Raw genomic sequence first — 16916 nt, 5'->3', positions numbered from 1 at the left:
TTTGTCTTCAAATTTTAGTGCTTTAGGTTGAGCTAAATTTATTTTTTGAGGAAATTCATACATTAGATTGCTGTGGTTATCCAATAACTTGTACTGCAGTCTAGCACAATGTTAGAGGAATATATTCTACACTCACTAACTGGTTTTGTTAATTAAAAGTTTGTCTTCAAGTCAGTCAATCCCACTTCCCTTTTTCATCATTGCTAATTTTCAAAAGTTTTTTTGTTGTTTGTTTGTTGGGTTCTTTTTACAAAAGGAAGAATCAGCATTATTTCTGTTTATGCTTGAAATGTCTCTTCAGCAGTGCTCTGGAGCTTTGGGGTTTATAGCAAGGAATGAAGATGATAAGAACAATTTCCAGGTTTTGTAAGACTAAGGGGATTCTCTCTGGTCAGCTTGCTCCTGCTCTTTAAAGCAATTTTAGCACATCTTATTCAATCACTGAACTATAGGAAGCAACTTGTGAAAACCTACACATAGCAGAGGTTTTCTTTGGGAAAAGCAGAAATACTTTTGTATGTTTTTGGGTTTTTTGTTTTTATTTTTCTCTTTCAGATTCTCTTTCTGTGTTAGATTTCCAACTAATATTCTAGTAAGGAAATCTAATTGAGAGGGAAATTGAATTTACCATAGTTCATCTCATAATCTAAAATTTGACTATTGCTTTCACACAATTAAATCTGTTTTTCAGGTCCACATGATATTGACATTTTTTAAACCCATGTGCCTTGATTAGGGGTGTAAGATTTAAATCTTATTAAAAGGCTGCAAAATTAGTATCTCTGTGAGAAAATTATATCCAGTGGCTTCCTAAAATTAAAATTATACACTTTGGCTGTATTTAAAAGCAAAAATTGCATATGTACAGATATATAGATATATCTAAAGGTGTTGCTATGGGACGAATATATTATATCTATAGATATCTATATATAGATGTATATACCTACACAGATGTCTATGGATATAGATGTCTATATATAGATAATATATATATTTATAATAATATATAATAAATACATATATAAATAAATATATGTATTTATTTATAGATACAGATATATTTTCTTGGACTAGAGTTAAATATTTGCCTATAAGTTGAACATTAGCCTATAAGAAATTACTAGAGCAAAAGCCCAGTTAATCACTTATACTGGCTTTGTCTTCGGACAGAATTTTTACTTTCTCAAATTTTCACTTTGGCAAACCCTGATTTTTAACAAGTGTTTTTACATGTCGTGTGTTTCAATGATTCTGTTTCAGCTCCCAACCCCTGTGCTGCTAACGAGGGCAGGGGTCCCTGCTCTCACATGTGTCTGATCAATCACAACAGAAGCGCTGCCTGTGCCTGCCCACACCTGATGAAACTGTCTCCAGACAAAAAAACATGTTATGGTACGTTTTCCTCCCACAGCCTGGCAATTGCATTGATTTTAGAATCAACAGGCATATTAATGTTAAAAATAAGATCTGCACAGTGCTTTTTAAAGGTGTGTTTTAAAGGAGAGGCTGCTTTTTGAGAATCGATGACTTATTCTAATAGTTGAGGTCTGTGGTGCTTTGATATTTGCTGCCACAGCTGTTCCTTTGTGCTGCTGCTGTGTGTGATGTGTTCATAAAATTTATCTCTGCAAAACAGAAAGCTTTATACTGAAATGTGCATCCTCCCAACATTCTGAGTCAGGTAAGGTGAATAACAAAAAGATGCCTAATACCTTAAATCTCTACCTGCTCTGGAGTTGTCTTATTTTCATTTTCAAGGATTAAAAAACAATGAGTAAATATTAGGAGTGCATCCTTGCAGGGAAGTTTTATAAAAAACTGCAATACACACTTTTAAGCTCTAAAAGCCCTTGAAATGTCAAGTAATTGTGTGTATTATCTATAAAACCTTGTACTAAATTATCCTTTTTACTATTGATTAATAACATTCAAGAAATAGAAAAGAAAATAATATTTTGGCATGTCAGGGATATTACAGGGAAACAAAGTTACTTTTATTGGAGCAAGCATCTGCAAACAAACAACCATTAAGAATTTTGAGATTAAAAAGAGAGCTCTGCTTTGCCATTAATTTATCATCCCTTTTCACTATAGGAGGTGTAAATTAAAACAACCAATTTGCCCTTTTTGTTCCAACTGTTAGCTTTTCGCACACAAACATTTGCTGTTTGCAAAACTTCCCTTTTTCAGTGAATCTGATACCCTGAGATACCAAATGTTAATATCTCTTATGATGTGCAGGTGAAACAGGATTTATTTGAGTGGACTAAAGAGAGGAAAATGTTTAAAACAACATTTTCAACATTTTTTTCTTTCACACTCATATTGATTTAGAGGTGTGGTGACAATGTCCAATATACAGAATTCTTATATTTTTTCTGTGATTTTCATGCTCTATAACATTATTTCTCAAGTGTCACTAGGCTGCAGGTTTTCTGGAGATGTTTAATCACATATATAAATGTCATCTACACATTTGTAAAGTGCTCTCAAGTGAATGACTTTGATTTCTATTAGGGATATTGTGAAGAAGATGAGGAATGACATTTCCCTTTTTCTAACAGAAAGAAAGAAGTTTCTCCTTTATGCAAGGCGTTCAGAAATAAGAGGGGTGGACATAGAGAACCCATACTTCAACTTCATCACAGCCTTCACTGTTCCTGACATTGATGATGTGACAGTCATAGATTTTGATGCTGTTGAGGAACGTTTATACTGGACTGATGTGAAAACACAGACCATCAAACGTGCCTTCATCAATGGGACTGGCTTAGAAACCATCATTTCAAGAGGTAAACAGCACAGCATTGAAGTAAAAAATAATTCCTTCTAGGTAAATGAGCATGATAAAATAGGAACATTGTTGATATGTGTAACGTGCCCTGGTATTGGATAATTGATCTAAACAATAAGCCAGCAGAATTTTCTGTAGCATATCAGTTCACTTTATTGATTGATAATTCAATTGTATGTAAACAAATTGAGATGTAATTTTGCATTGATTTTGTACAAGATTGAAATGTGTAGCAAAAAAAAGGAAGCTAATGTCTTGAAGGTAGAAAGAATAAAGATAAAAAGCAGGAGAAGCACAGTGTACTGAAATAGCTTTGCACTGAGGAATTTCCTGTGTCCTTTGGCTACCTAGGCTGACCTAGCAATGAAACTGGCTCTGTCAGGGTTATTTTCTCTTTCCAGTCCATGTAGATCTCCCAGCTTTGGGACCATTGGTGAAACCACAACATGGCAGCCTGGTAATTTTGGTGATACTGGTGTAATGTAGGTTTTTTTTGTTTTTTTTTTTTTCTGTACTGAATACGTACATAAGCACAGAAACTTAATGAATATAAAGTCTATATCTGATTGCTTCAACCCTATTTCAGTAGTCCTGGTACTGAAGTGAAAACCATTTTTTGTCCCTGGTAACATTTGGTTTGTGTTTCCAACCACTGGCAGTTCCTCTCCTGAAAGCACTTATTGTTCTACTTTTTAATGAACCTATCTGCTTGAAAATAGGAAAAACTGACTATGTGAAAGCAAATTTTGCAAACTCTGGTTCCCCAACAGTTAAGGAATGTTTGCTGGGGAAGAGAAAAGAAATAGCTCAGTTGTGTAAGATCAGACCTTTTCTGACTTGGACAACAAATAAACCATATAGTGTATTATCTGGGGACTGTAGAAAAGAGTTCAAGCTCTCGCCCCTTGTGTCACCTTAGACGAAATTTCTTCTGTGTTAGCACATTCTGGGAAATGTTTGGACAAATATGGCAATTTCCCCATTTTCTAGACTGTGAATGCATTTTTTTTGCATAGCTATTTTTTTCCCCCTGCTTTTTCAGAGATAACTTTATTAATAATCAGATATGTTTTTCAGTCCCAGTAATGAGAACAAGGCGTAGAATGCCTGCTAGAGATCTTTATATCAGGTATTCAGGTGCCCCACAGAGGAACTTTTTGCTTGCTTTTTTTCAGAAAGTAGTAGAATAAAAAAGCTGTTTATTATACAAAAACCACTGAACTTGTCAAGGAACTTAATGAAACCAAAAGAAATATGCTATTCTTTCATATTCCTTTTATTATGGTGGTTTCTGTGGTAGAGTTTTTGTGGTTTGTTTTGATTTTTTTTTTTTTTTTTAGTTCCAGATGTAACTTTTTTATCATAAGTTTGAGAAAATTGCAGTGTTCTGGCACATCAAAACATTGTAAAGACTATTTATTATGTGTAAAGTATCTCATTTGCTTGCAGTTATACTTTTATACTTCTTATAAGAACATAAGAAGCTTTGTGAGCACATCCTGCTGGGCTTCTCGTTGGGTGAAGTCTCATGCCAGTGTCACAAAGATGCCAAGTCATACTTTAATCTTTTTAAGAGTATAAAATTATTATTTTCTATCCTACAAGCAAAAAAAAAAAAAACAAAAAAACAAAACAAAAAAAAAAAAACCAGAAGGGCAGGGGAGCAATTTAAAATGGGTCAAGGACTGTGTGTTTGGTGTTCTTTGCTGCATTCTGTGATGTTGGCAGACTTCCTAATGCCCAGTCACTGCTCAGCCTCATGGACGTGCAAACCTGTCCTCAGCCACTTCCATGTCAGTTTGTCAAGGGCAATAATGCTGTCAGGGCAAATTACCACGTGGAGCTGACAGGAGATGTGTATAAATGATGAACTATAATGAATCATTGGATCACCCTTGGCCTGTTCCCTTCTCCACAAAGATGCCAACCACTATTAACCCAGGGTATGTTGGTACCTAGGATGGAGCAGTGACTTTCCACTCAGTATTTCAGGCAGATTTTAACACAGATTGACATTTATTTAAATACCTTGCTAAGGAAGACCATCAAGTTACCAAATCAGCCTTATCATATTCCTGTTTTGCTGCCTCAGGTAATAATGGTGCTGTGACCCTCAGCTCCCCACAGCTGCTCCTTCATGGGGAAGAGAATCAGAAGGGTAAAAGTGAGAAAAGTCTTGTGTATCTTATAAAAAACAACTTAATTTGAGAAGTAAAAGCTATGAATGGCAAGAAAGCAAAATAAAGAATTCATTCCCTGCTTCCCTTTGGCTGACGGATGTTTTGCCATATCAAGGAAAGCAGGGCAGTAACTTGAAGTCTTCAAAGCCTTCAAAAATAAAACCAGTGATCTTCTCCAGTGACACAAGTACTTAAGAGCTACAGAACTATGCTCTAGACCAGTGGTTTTAATACAGAACCTCTGCACTGAGCCTTGTGGAGCTGAAGTAGGAAGGAGGCTTTTAAATTTCAGCAGAGCACTGTTTTAGAATGCCGCTGAGCAATAAACACTTTCTGAAATAGAAAAATACAATGCAGAAGTTCAGCACCTCTGATTAATTTTTTGGGATAATAGGTTTCATGCTGTGAATATTCAGCGTGATTTTCATGTTCTTATTGTTAGTGTATCAGGCCCAGGAAGAAAAATAAAGATTATTAATTCTTAGCAACTAGTTAATAAATCCATCTGAATAGAATATTTCACAGTATTGTTAACAAACTGTAGAATAAATTATTCTTGTTTATTTTTTATCCCTAACACTGACAACAATCCAGAAAGAAAATCAAACAAATTGCTTTCCCTTTTTGCAGATATTCAGAGTATCAGAGGTCTTGCAGTGGATTGGATATCCCGTAATTTATACTGGATTAGCTCAGAATTTGATGAAACCCAAATTAACGTGGCACATTTGGATGGTTCCTTGAAAACCTCAATCATCCATGGAATTGATAAACCCCAGTGTCTTGCAGTTCACCCAGTAAAAGGGTAAGGTGTCCATGATTGTGATAAATAAACTGCTGTAAAGCTCATCAGAAGGTGGCTCTTCATTTATATTTTAAGTTTGGCCATTCTGTTTTCTTTGAAACTTAAAAGCATGAATTCTAAAGATTTTACTGAAAATATCTTGTCTGAATACTTCCTTTAGAAGGCTGCTGATTAAATAACATAAGTATTATTTTACTTATTATTTATTAGTTGTGCACTTTGTCTCCTAAATTGATGAATGTTTTCACTACTGACTCATTGGAAACACTGTGAGTACAAAGCAATATTGTAAATAATTAAATTCTCCTCTTCAGGAAGCTCTACTGGACGGATGGCAACACAATCAACATGGCAAACATGGATGGCAGCAACAGCAAAATTCTCTTTCAGAATCAAAAAGATCCTGTTGGTAAATACCTTTTTTCCTGTTTCTTTTTTAACTGAGAGTGTTTTATTTTGGACATTATCTTGAATTCCTATTTAAATGTACACTGATGTTTTTCATCTACAGTGATAAGAACAGACATAAAGAAATGAACAACACTTGTGTTACTGTTGTGTTTCACAATTTAAGATATTTTTAGCCCATTCAAACTGAAATCCACTGTAGATTTAGTGGCGTAATATTGACTTTTAGGACTACAGTAGACTGAAGGAGAGCCCACCTGTATTTCTCAATTTTTGTAGCATGGTTACAAAAATGTGGAGGTCAGGGTTTTAATAAGTCCATGGATATTTGTGAGAGGCTTTGACTGCAAATGTTGATCCTTCCCCAGAATCTCAGCTACAGAATCAAAATATAGACTGGCCTTTAACTTTTCACACAGAGGAAAATGCAACATTGAAGCATGACTTTCATATTATGACTTAACCTCAGTTTTAGTATTTGAGGATTCACATAATTGATAAATTATGGCACTTAAAAAAAAAAAAAAGAATAGCTTTTTCCATGTGTATTTTTTTATTTTGTTCAAGTCTCTCTTTGTAGATAATTTCATTTTTTAGGGAGTTAAAGTAGTTATGTCAATTGTTGCTGCCTTATTAATGGCCCACCAATAAAGTGATTTAAAAACATTTTTTTTTTACAAGTGAATGCATTAAGCAAGTAGAAGTGAAAGTGATTTAAAGAATTCAATAAATTTGACATAAGAGCAACATGACATGCATTTTACAGCCTAAATTCAATGAATTTTGTAGAAATTACTTGATAACTGTTTTACTGTTGATAAAATTATCTGTCTATCCACTTGAAGAGACAATTACCTTTTTATCTGAAGAGAAAAGAGTGGCAAACCCACTACTTTTAAGGTGAAGAAAAAACCACTTTTAATAACATTAGAACAATATTAAGGACTGTGTGCAAAACTTTGCTCTGAATATTTTGTGATCAGAAGTCTCAAGGCCCTAAATTGCAATGCTTAGGGTTTCCAGTATCAACCTCTTAAATAAAATAAATGCAAAATACCAGTTTCAATGGTTTAAATATTTTTTCCATCAGCAAAATACAGTCCCATGCTAAGAACAATGAAATCCTTCTAAACATTTAGAAAGCAGCAGTCTTAAAACCTTAATTTAATTCATTTGTGCTCTGAGAAAACTGTCTTTTTCCTTAAGTGAAGCTCTAGTTCATGCAGTGCTAATTTTGAGTGTTTGGGGAGTTCTCAGGTAGATTGCTGAAAAAGACAAATATCTGGTTTATTAGAGTTGGATATCCTGGAAATTGATGGGATGTTCTTGATGTAAAATTTCAGAATTTGAAAAATACGAGTTTTCCAGTCTGTGACCTGAATTAAGCTGATGGATTTGTTTCTCCTATTTGACCTCCGTCAAAACAAGGAGACAATTTTTCAATTATAGTATTTTCTGTTAGTACCAAGAGTATTTTTAGTTTGGAAACTTTGGGAACTGATACTCTGAGAATGACAGATGATATAATTTATTTTTCTCTTAACTAGTACAAACTAGTTATGGTTTGTTGGTCCATTCTGCAGTTCTAAAGTCTACAGTGCTAACACATATATTTGTTGATAGAACTGGTCATTGGAGTGCCAACAATCTGTGTTCTTAGGAATTCAGAATTCCTGCTTAATTTTATACTTTGTTGGGAAAATCATTTGCTCATTTGAATTCCCTGAGAGCATTGTCCAATTCTCACGTTCAGATTCACTTTAGCAGCTCATAAGGTTTAAGCCAGTCAGTTACATTTGAATTCAATCGTTAATATCTGCGATGCTTATGGCTAATAATCCACTTGTTTTCATTAGTAAAGCAGGACAATTTCTGAAAAAAAAATCTATTTAAACATGCTCAGCCTATTTTGCAAATACTGTATTTTTGCAAAGGTTGGTAATAGGTAGAAAGTGTTTGGGGGAGAATAACGCGCTAGACTTGAGTAGAAGGAGACAGGAATGTTTTTCATGTCAATTGATGGTGTGTAGTTGGAGTGCCTGCGTGAAGAAGCACCAGTTGGATATCTGCAGTATAAACCAGACAGGACAGGGCTGTAACTGCTGCTCAGCTGGCCCTGGCAGAGCCTCACAAACAGATCCCATCCGGGGGCAATCTGTGAGCAGCAGCTCGCGGGCAGGAGCTTTGGCAGATCCCAAATGCTGCTCATCTCGGAGCAGGGGAGCCTTCCTGCTGGTGTATTCCCTGTGAAGCCACGCTGATATTCCCAGGGAAGTTCCCTGTGCTGGGAATTCCTGTGCTGTGCCCGTGTCCGGGACCCCTGGTGCTCTGTGTTGGAAGGGAAGCTGGTGAGGATGTGACACTGGGAGACGAGTCCCTCCTGAATGCACTGCCCCAGATTCTCTCCCCAGCATGTGATGTTTCCTCCTGGATAATACCCTTGCAGAGAGGTGGAAGGAAATATCAGTCCCTGCAAAGGGATTGGAAAGGTGATTTTTAGAAGCTCAGAAAGCAGACACACCTTTTGGCCTTCTGTGTCAAACGTGCGTGAAGAAGTAGTGACACGATGGCAGCTGTAAGGGCTGCAGCTCATGGCACTGCTCTCTCCTGTCAGGGTGTCCAAAACATCTTTCCCCACGATGGAAAAGATTACAGTACAATATCCAGAGCTTGACCCATGCAGTGAAATACACTATTTTTTGGCAACTTGCTGCTGGATACTTAGCATGAGTTCTGGGAAAGCTGGAGCACTGAAGCAAATTGTTATGGCGGGTATTGTTGCCATGCCAAGAATGTTTCACTGTGGAAAATCTCCTGCTGCCACTTCTTGAACATTTTTAAAGGATTACAGAAGTCTGAAATACATTATCTCCTAGTTCTTTGCCCTTACTTTCAGAAAACTCTATACTTTATTCATTTAGTAGCTTATTTTGCAAGTCTTTGTGTTGACAGTTCTCTTGCTTCAAGCTCCAAAGAACTGATTATGAGGTCAGTTCACGATGAATCAAAATGAAAAGTAATACTATAAATTTATCAGGAGTTTGGATTAGATTTTGGTATTTCATCATCCTAAGCGGGGAGAGAACAGACTTTTTATAGTTCTGAATCACAAAAAGTACCTTGTTTACCACCTCCCTGTGTAATTATAATTTTAAAATATAAATGATGGCTTCTGGTTTGCATTCACGAGTTGTTAATACCCTTACTTAGGACTTCAGCTTATTCAAGTAATTCCTCATTTCCAGATAATGCTCTTTCATCAGTCAGTCACTGGTTTTCGTAAGTGCTGAAAGAAATAAAAGAAACTCCTCTTTCCAAAAGCCTGGGTTTTTTTCCGTAGGAAATGACCAAGTTTAGTTTTTGCAAATTATTTTTTTAATGTGTAATGCACTTTCATAATGAAATCAGTTTAACAATGTATATCATCCATTAAAGCCACAGTTAAAGTTGTATGTGTTAATTACAGGTTTATCAATAGATTATGGGGAGAACAAGCTTTACTGGATCAGTTCAGGAAATGGAACCATAAGTAGATGCAATTTGGATGGTGGTAATCTCGAAATAATTGAATCAATGAAAGAAGATTTAACAAAAGCCACAGCTTTAACCATTATGGGTAAGTCCAGTGATAATATATTTTTTAATTATTCAAAGCTAATTAATAATGAAATATAAGAAGCTTAGGGAAGTTATTGTTGGTTTTATGTAAATAATGCATACAGAGCACTCAGAAGTCAGACTGTGTTGTCCATGAAAAGTTCTTTATGTTCAATTGAACAGTTTGCAATTTCTGTTACAAGGATATTTCTAATTGTATACTTGCATATATATATATATTTCTATAGAGGAATGAAGGTAACAAATTGATGGCTTATATGTAAAGAATTTTGAAAGGGAAAGGAGCTTTTACACTGTTTGTTACACAGAATTATCCATTACGTGTTTCCTCTGCTCAATTCCTCCTACTTAATTCAGATTATTCCCAGTTATTTGGATTGCCTGGCACTTTGGGAAGACTTCTTTGGGGTATGAATTGATGATTGAGGATTTGGATTTTCAGATGTCTGCTCATATTCCATGTATTAAATTGATTGAAAGAAAAATATTCCATTGGTTTCACTTGGTAAATAATGTTTAGAATGTTCTTAAACATCTATCAGAAAAATCAAAAGAAGAGTAGCATAAGGAAAAACTAAAAAATCAGCTAATTGCTGATCACTGAATATTAGGAAAATATTGCTTCAAATGGACTTTTTATCATATGCAGCTCTTGATCCTTGTTGTAGCTGGGACAGAGTGTAGTAATAAATTCCAGGTTGACTCAGAATTTACATTTATGCTTCTGCTTTTTGGAGGTGACTTTAGAGCTTTCCATATTTCCTGTAAATTACTGACCTTTATTCTGGTTCACTTAAGAATCACTTGTATTTATCTTGGATATTCAAAAAAAAAAGTTCAGTTGATTAACAGACTTCTGTTGGGATGAGTGGGTTATCAACTGCCAGTCTTTTTATGAAATATTTTTCTATTTCCTATTAATTTTTATATTGCTTATATTTTTTTGTGATTCTTACTATTTTTACATTTTCTTATTACTGTTATTTTTTTTCTTATTTTTAATATTTTATTATTTTTTATATTTCTTTTTTCGAAATAGTTTATTTGATTGATTAAATAATAATTACGCACATATAGATGATGTGGTAGTTAAAATGAAATAAGATTAAATTACTTTTCTGCACATAGGTGTAAATTATATCATATTTAAAGTGGTGATTACTAAATTAGATTTAGTATACACCCATTTGGCCAGTACTGAACTCTAAATGCTGTCAGTATCTGTTGGGGGTATTATGATTTCATATGCGCATTCATAACCACGAGCAGGTTTGGTGTCAGAAGGAATCATGAATGTTAATTTGGACAAATTGTTTTTCATTGATTGGATTGTGACTGGATGTAGACTGAATAAATGACCCTTACTCTGGGGAGCTGTTGGAAGCCTTTACCAGCAGGTGTAAAGTGTGTTTTGTTGGTTCATTCTGTCACTGAGCTGGTGGAGGTGCCAGGTCTTCACCTGCCATCCACAGAGGCTACACAGCAGTGAAGATCCCTTTGGGACAGGGAATAAAGAGTTTAGAGCTGCCATGGAAAGAGGAGTGCATCAAAGTAGTTGAAGTTTTGCACATCTGGAGGTGGAAGAATTTCTCCTATGTTGGTGTTATCACATGTACCTCTAATATTAATAGTTTGGGATGCTTGGTTTTTATGGGTGGTGACAATTCTCGCTCCTTTAAAAATGGTGTGTGATGGTGTTCACTGGGGTTCTTGGATTGGGGAAGAGATGAGGATCTGACTCCATGTTTCAGAAGGCTTGATTTGTTATTTTATGATATATATTACATTAAAACCATATTAAAAGAATAGAAGAAAGGATTTCATCAGAAGGCTAGCTAAGAATAGAATAGGAAAGAATGATAAAGGCTCCTGTGTTGGACAGAGAGTCTGAGCCAGCTCACTGTGATTGGCCATTAATTAGAAACAACCACATGAGACCAATCACAGATGCACCTGTTACATTCCACAGCAGCAGATAACCGATAACCATTGTTTACATTTTGTTCCTGAGGCCTCCCAGCTTCTCAGGAGGAAAAATCCTAAGGAAAGGATTTTTCACAAAAGATGTCTGTGACAATGGTGAACAAAACTTACAAAGAGTTTGGAGTTTTCTGTTTGTTTCGATTTGGGGTTTTAGAGTCATAGTTGTGCTAAACTTCATTTTGGCATTGCAGTGGGATTCCTCATAAAAATCTGCTGGAGGAAAAGTACAAGCGCATACAGTTTTATCACAGTATTGTATGTGCTGATTGAAAAACGTGAAAAGTTCCTGCATTCATTTCTCCTGTAAGTTTCCATGTTGTGGAACACACTGTGGTAATATAAATGCCAATTATTTTCCTAAAGAGTGAGTGGATGTTCATCAGTTTCTTACAAGCAGGCTTTTGTGCATGTAAATTGGGTCAGAACAGAAAACCCAGTGCCATATGAAGCAAGATAAGAGTTTATCTAATTGATAAATGGTCATAACTAAAAATATATAAGTAAAGAAGAATGACTAATTTGTTTCAATGAAAGATTTAATGTGGTAGGGTATGAAAATTTACTACCCCTGCTGATCTGCTTGTCTACAAGTTTAATCAGAGGTTTAAGCAGGTGAATCACAGTAATTGCAATGTTTATTGCATCATTTTTGCTCCTATTCCTAAATTTTCTTGACTGTTTGTATCTAAAACCACAGTAAACAAAATAAAGCATGAATTAAGTATTTCTCCTCTTTGTATATAATGAGCTATATTTTTTTTGTACCATTTGAATTTATCACTGACTGAAGAGAGAGATGATACCTGTGCCCAAACCCTTTACTGTTTTGTAGAATTTAATTTCTGCTCAGTGCTGGAGAGTTCTGTAATCTTCAGAATTAATATATAATAATCTTTTGCATTATTCTGTCTTTTGCATTTAGTGTTTTCCCAGATAAAAGCGGTGTTTTGGACAGCTAATTTTCTTTGTTGGTATGTTTTACTATATGACCTTGTCATGTTGTTGGGTTATGTTTCCACTGAGCAGAAAAAGGAGATGGAGTTTGGTATTTTGGAACTCCCTTTTTTACAGTTGTGTCACCAGGTCACAGAGTTGGTCACTCGTTGATCTCCAGGACCTTTCCTGGACTGGGGAGCTGGGACAAGGACACAGTGAGGGCACCTCAGTGGGCAGAGGGGATGGGCAATGTGGTCTGAGGTAGCCCTGGCTGCCATGCACCCATTCCCTGCCAAGGCTAGGTGCTCTAAAGGAGGAAGGATCTTCTGAAAAAAAATTAATTTCTAATAAATTTACTACGCCACTGGTGTCTCTTCAAGCACCTCAGCTGTTGATTTTGAAAATTTCTTTAGTGTTTGGGAGGCATCTTCCCCAGCCATCAGTCTCCTTGTGAGAAAGTGTGATCTCAGAGACACCAAAAGAGAATCCCACAGCCTGTGTCAAGAGCTAATGCCTTCCATGCCATGTCTGGACAGAATTTTGCACAGAAAACTCATAGAACTGACAGTTCCCAGTGGCTATTGCTGTATCTTATACTTCACGTTCCAGAAGATTTTTCAGAGCTATAAAAAAGGCAATGACTGGGCAAGGCCTGGCCCAATCAAGAATTCTCTGGTTTGCCTTGGTAGTCTCTGTGCTGTTCTGATAGCTTGAGTTTCTTGATCTGTGATTCTGTTAGTTTCTGTATTGGAATGGAGAAGCAGTTAGGCCCTCCATGGTTGGTTCTTTGATTTGAGCTCAATGGACACTGCCAGTGAAGTCAGTAAAGGTTTTGGTTTGCTTTGTAATACAGTTCATGGAGTGGCTCAGAGCTTCACCAGCAATGAGGATTCTCCTTTAGCACGACCCCTCAATCTCCACATTGTTTTTATTGCTTCCAATTCCTCTATTTTAGCATTGCAGTTTAGCTGTTGGAAACCATTTGGAAGTTACCACTTCTGTTTCAGATGTTTGCTGTTGTTTTGTCCTTTCCAGGCTCTGTTTTACATTTTCCTACTATTGCATTCTTTAGTGGAAGCTTATAGAACGTAATGATAAGATATAAAAAATAATGTTAGCAAACAAGTTGGTGCCAAGGTAACTGTCAGGTTTATCCTTGAGGGGAATGGAAACAATATATAATTCACATATTTCTGGGTTTTGGGTCTTTCATTTATTGGTTTTCTACTCAGCAGTGTCAATCTTTCTTTTTCAATATGCTGAGCAAAATTCCTAGTCTTTTGGTGTCTGCTTTTGCTAAATCTTTTTGAATGTGTACATATCAAATGGAATATTATTTTCATCCTATTTTATGGGATGAAAATAATATTCCATTTGATATGTACAAAATGGCTGTTTTTCCATGCCTTTAACCATATCAAAAAACAAAAGTGTGCTGTTGCCATTCTGTATTACAAAAAAGTTGTTGTAAATCCATTAAGTCCTACATGCTTTCCCACTCTTACCACTTTTTCTTCAAATCCATATTCACTCTGTGAGATGTCAGTGTATGGAACATCAGCCATTTTTAATTAATCTATCACTCAAAACCACATGAATGCTTTGTCTAGTACCTCCCAGTGGTTATTGTCTTGCATTTGGTCATAGCAATTTTCTTCTCTGACTATGTAAACTTGACATTTTATTTTCTTCAAAGACCTCTGCTGATTTTTTTTTAGTAATTTAGAAGCTTATAATTCACAGCACCCTGTGCCCTACATAATTTTCAACACCTGCTGCTGGCACAATTTATAAGTTGATATCAAATAGATTCCCTGTTCTGGTATTCAGCATATTCCATGTGAAAGAATCTTTGAATGTCTTATACAGCACAGCAGAATTCTTTTCAAGGAGAATAAAATGCATTCTATATTTGTCTTAAAGTTTGAGTTTAATCTACCATTCAATATCTGATTTTAGCCATTTTCCTGATAGCCAGTGTTTTCAGTGGGATCAAATGATAAAGATATATTTGGAATTCTGCATAAAGTCTCGTTTCCTGCCTTCCAAGTTACTTAGTGAAAACGATTCATTGGCTGTTATTGAGATTGGTTAGAAATTTTCCTTTGATGTGAGAGCTGTGTTTCTGGGTTGGGGAGCAGAGTCATTATTTCACACAATCTGAGATGCAGAGGAGCTCGCAGCAATATCTGACGTGTTTCCAAACTGGTGTGTTGTTTCTTGAATGACAAATGACTCTGAATGAGAAACTAGAAAAGTATTGATTAGTTACTGTAAGTCTGTAGCTGAGGAGAAAGGGATGCTGAAGGATTCTGTCAGCAGTTTTAGTGGTTGCATTTGATTGGATTTTGTATCAGGTCCTCACAGAAATACAATTGACACAAAGCCACAACATTCAGCTCATGTCTCTACAAAATAAGAATATAATGAGGATATAATTTGTTGTGCATTTGGTCTTTTTTTGGTATAAAATAGAGTAGCTCCACATAGTGAATGATTTTATGTGTAAGGGCTATTTCTTTTGAAGTTCATATAAAAATATTCAATCAGCAATACAACAAAATCAAATATACATAATAGCTTTTCAATGGGCATGCAGATATTAGAAGGACAATTTTTTGAACAAAAACTGTATATAAATATAGCCATCAAGTTGTATTATCAAGCCATCAAAACTGAAAGAAACAATTATAGTATTTCATTTTAGACAGAAAATGTAGGTTAATATTACCAAAATATATTCATGCTCCTGTTAATTTTCGTCGTGCATTAGATGGTATATTGGTCATTTGATTTATGTTTCATCCTAAATAAAGTTTCAAAGCTAACACCAGAATGCTTCCTTAGCAGCCCAGATGCTGTGACTTTGCTGTATCTGTTTGCAAAGTGAAAGGGGCTGCTCAGATCAGGGGACTTCAAACACACACACACCTTAATTTTCCAAGTCATCAATCTTCTAATTGCTGTAACACCATTCATTACCTTAGCATTAATATATGAAATATATCTAGGCAATTTGCCCAGCTCTAAGTGCAGTACATAGTTGTCTTCCATAAATACTCAAACCACCATTAATGAAAACTAATTGCCCATCGAAATTTGCATTCAGAGTACTACTTGAAGTCTCCAAAGGACTGTCCACAAAGCCAGGGTAGCAATTTTTGGCATCTGAAGTTGCTGTTTCCCAATATGTTGCTGTGCTTAATGCTAATTACCCAGCAGAATGGATAAATACAACAATTTTAATATATATTATAACCCAGTTTCAGCAACAAGGTTGTAATTAGTGATCGAGCAACATTCTTGTTAGCATAATCAAGCAGATAAATCACTTTAGTTTGATGATTAAAGGTCCAAAACAGCATTTTTTGTCCCTTGTGTGTGAAAGCAAGTTGTCTTTATGCTGAAGTAGGTTTTTGTAAAATCATTTACTATATTTTATTATTAATATAGAAATAATTAGTCAATCTTGAATAGTAGACATCATAAATGAGTTGTCTACTGACAGAATATCAATAATGTAGAGAGAAGTAGTCCAAATTTAACTTAGAATTATGGTCAAAAATAGACATGTAATTGTTTTGGTTTGGTTTTTTTCTTTACTTGAGACTGCAGTGGTATTTGTTGGTCACGTAGCATTTTCTAAATAATTGAAACATTTATTTCTAAGGTTTTAGGGCATAACTGGCAAGTGTTTGTAAGTCATAAGAGGTATGACCTCAAGGAGTCTGTACTTCAGAATTTGTGTTGATTTGTTTGGGCATTTTGGTTTGTTTTTTTTTAGATTGGTGGATTTTTTATTTTATTTTATTGTATTTTTTTCCTTTATTTTTAACTATACTAGGTCAGGGTTTGTGTGACCTTTCTCCTTTAAATCCCCCTACTCTATCCTTGTCTGTTTCTAAAAATCATAGTGTACCATTCTGTGTAAGAGAAGAATAAACACTAGTTCAGTAATTTCAAAATTACACATTTATTTAAAGGTTTATGCAGGTTTCACATTAACAAGAATGAAAGTGGAAGGTAAAATAATCAATTTGAAGAGTATTGTGATAGCTCACTTGTGAATTGTTGTGATTTGTCCTTTATATTGGTGTAGGGGTTGTAGGGGACTCCTCAACCTCTGCAGGCACAGTCGAGTGCCTTAGGATTAGTAATGAGTTTATGAAGTGTTGTTTGTGTCACCAGA

The 16916-nt window shown here is 35.4% G+C and overlaps 1 protein-coding gene across 1 annotated transcript in view; it reads left to right on the top strand.

Annotated features, from left to right (window-relative positions):
* The window catches only part of LRP1B (LDL receptor related protein 1B), a 375345-nt gene that overhangs the window by 202900 nt on the left and 155529 nt on the right, over window positions 1–16916 (top strand). Inside the window, exons 26-30 of the mRNA XM_059476167.1 lie at window positions 1264–1395; window positions 2568–2795; window positions 5608–5782; window positions 6097–6191; window positions 9657–9806. Of these exons, the coding sequence (XP_059332150.1) occupies window positions 1264–1395; window positions 2568–2795; window positions 5608–5782; window positions 6097–6191; window positions 9657–9806 (780 nt within the window). The remainder of the gene's footprint in view (window positions 1–1263; window positions 1396–2567; window positions 2796–5607; window positions 5783–6096; window positions 6192–9656; window positions 9807–16916) is intronic.

The sequence above is a fragment of the Ammospiza nelsoni genome, chromosome 7, assembly GCF_027579445.1.
Source record: "Ammospiza nelsoni isolate bAmmNel1 chromosome 7, bAmmNel1.pri, whole genome shotgun sequence".
NCBI classification, from domain to species: domain Eukaryota; kingdom Metazoa; phylum Chordata; class Aves; order Passeriformes; family Passerellidae; genus Ammospiza; species Ammospiza nelsoni.
Note: the sequence above shows the minus strand (reverse complement) of the source record. Positions and strands in the feature narration are given on the sequence as shown.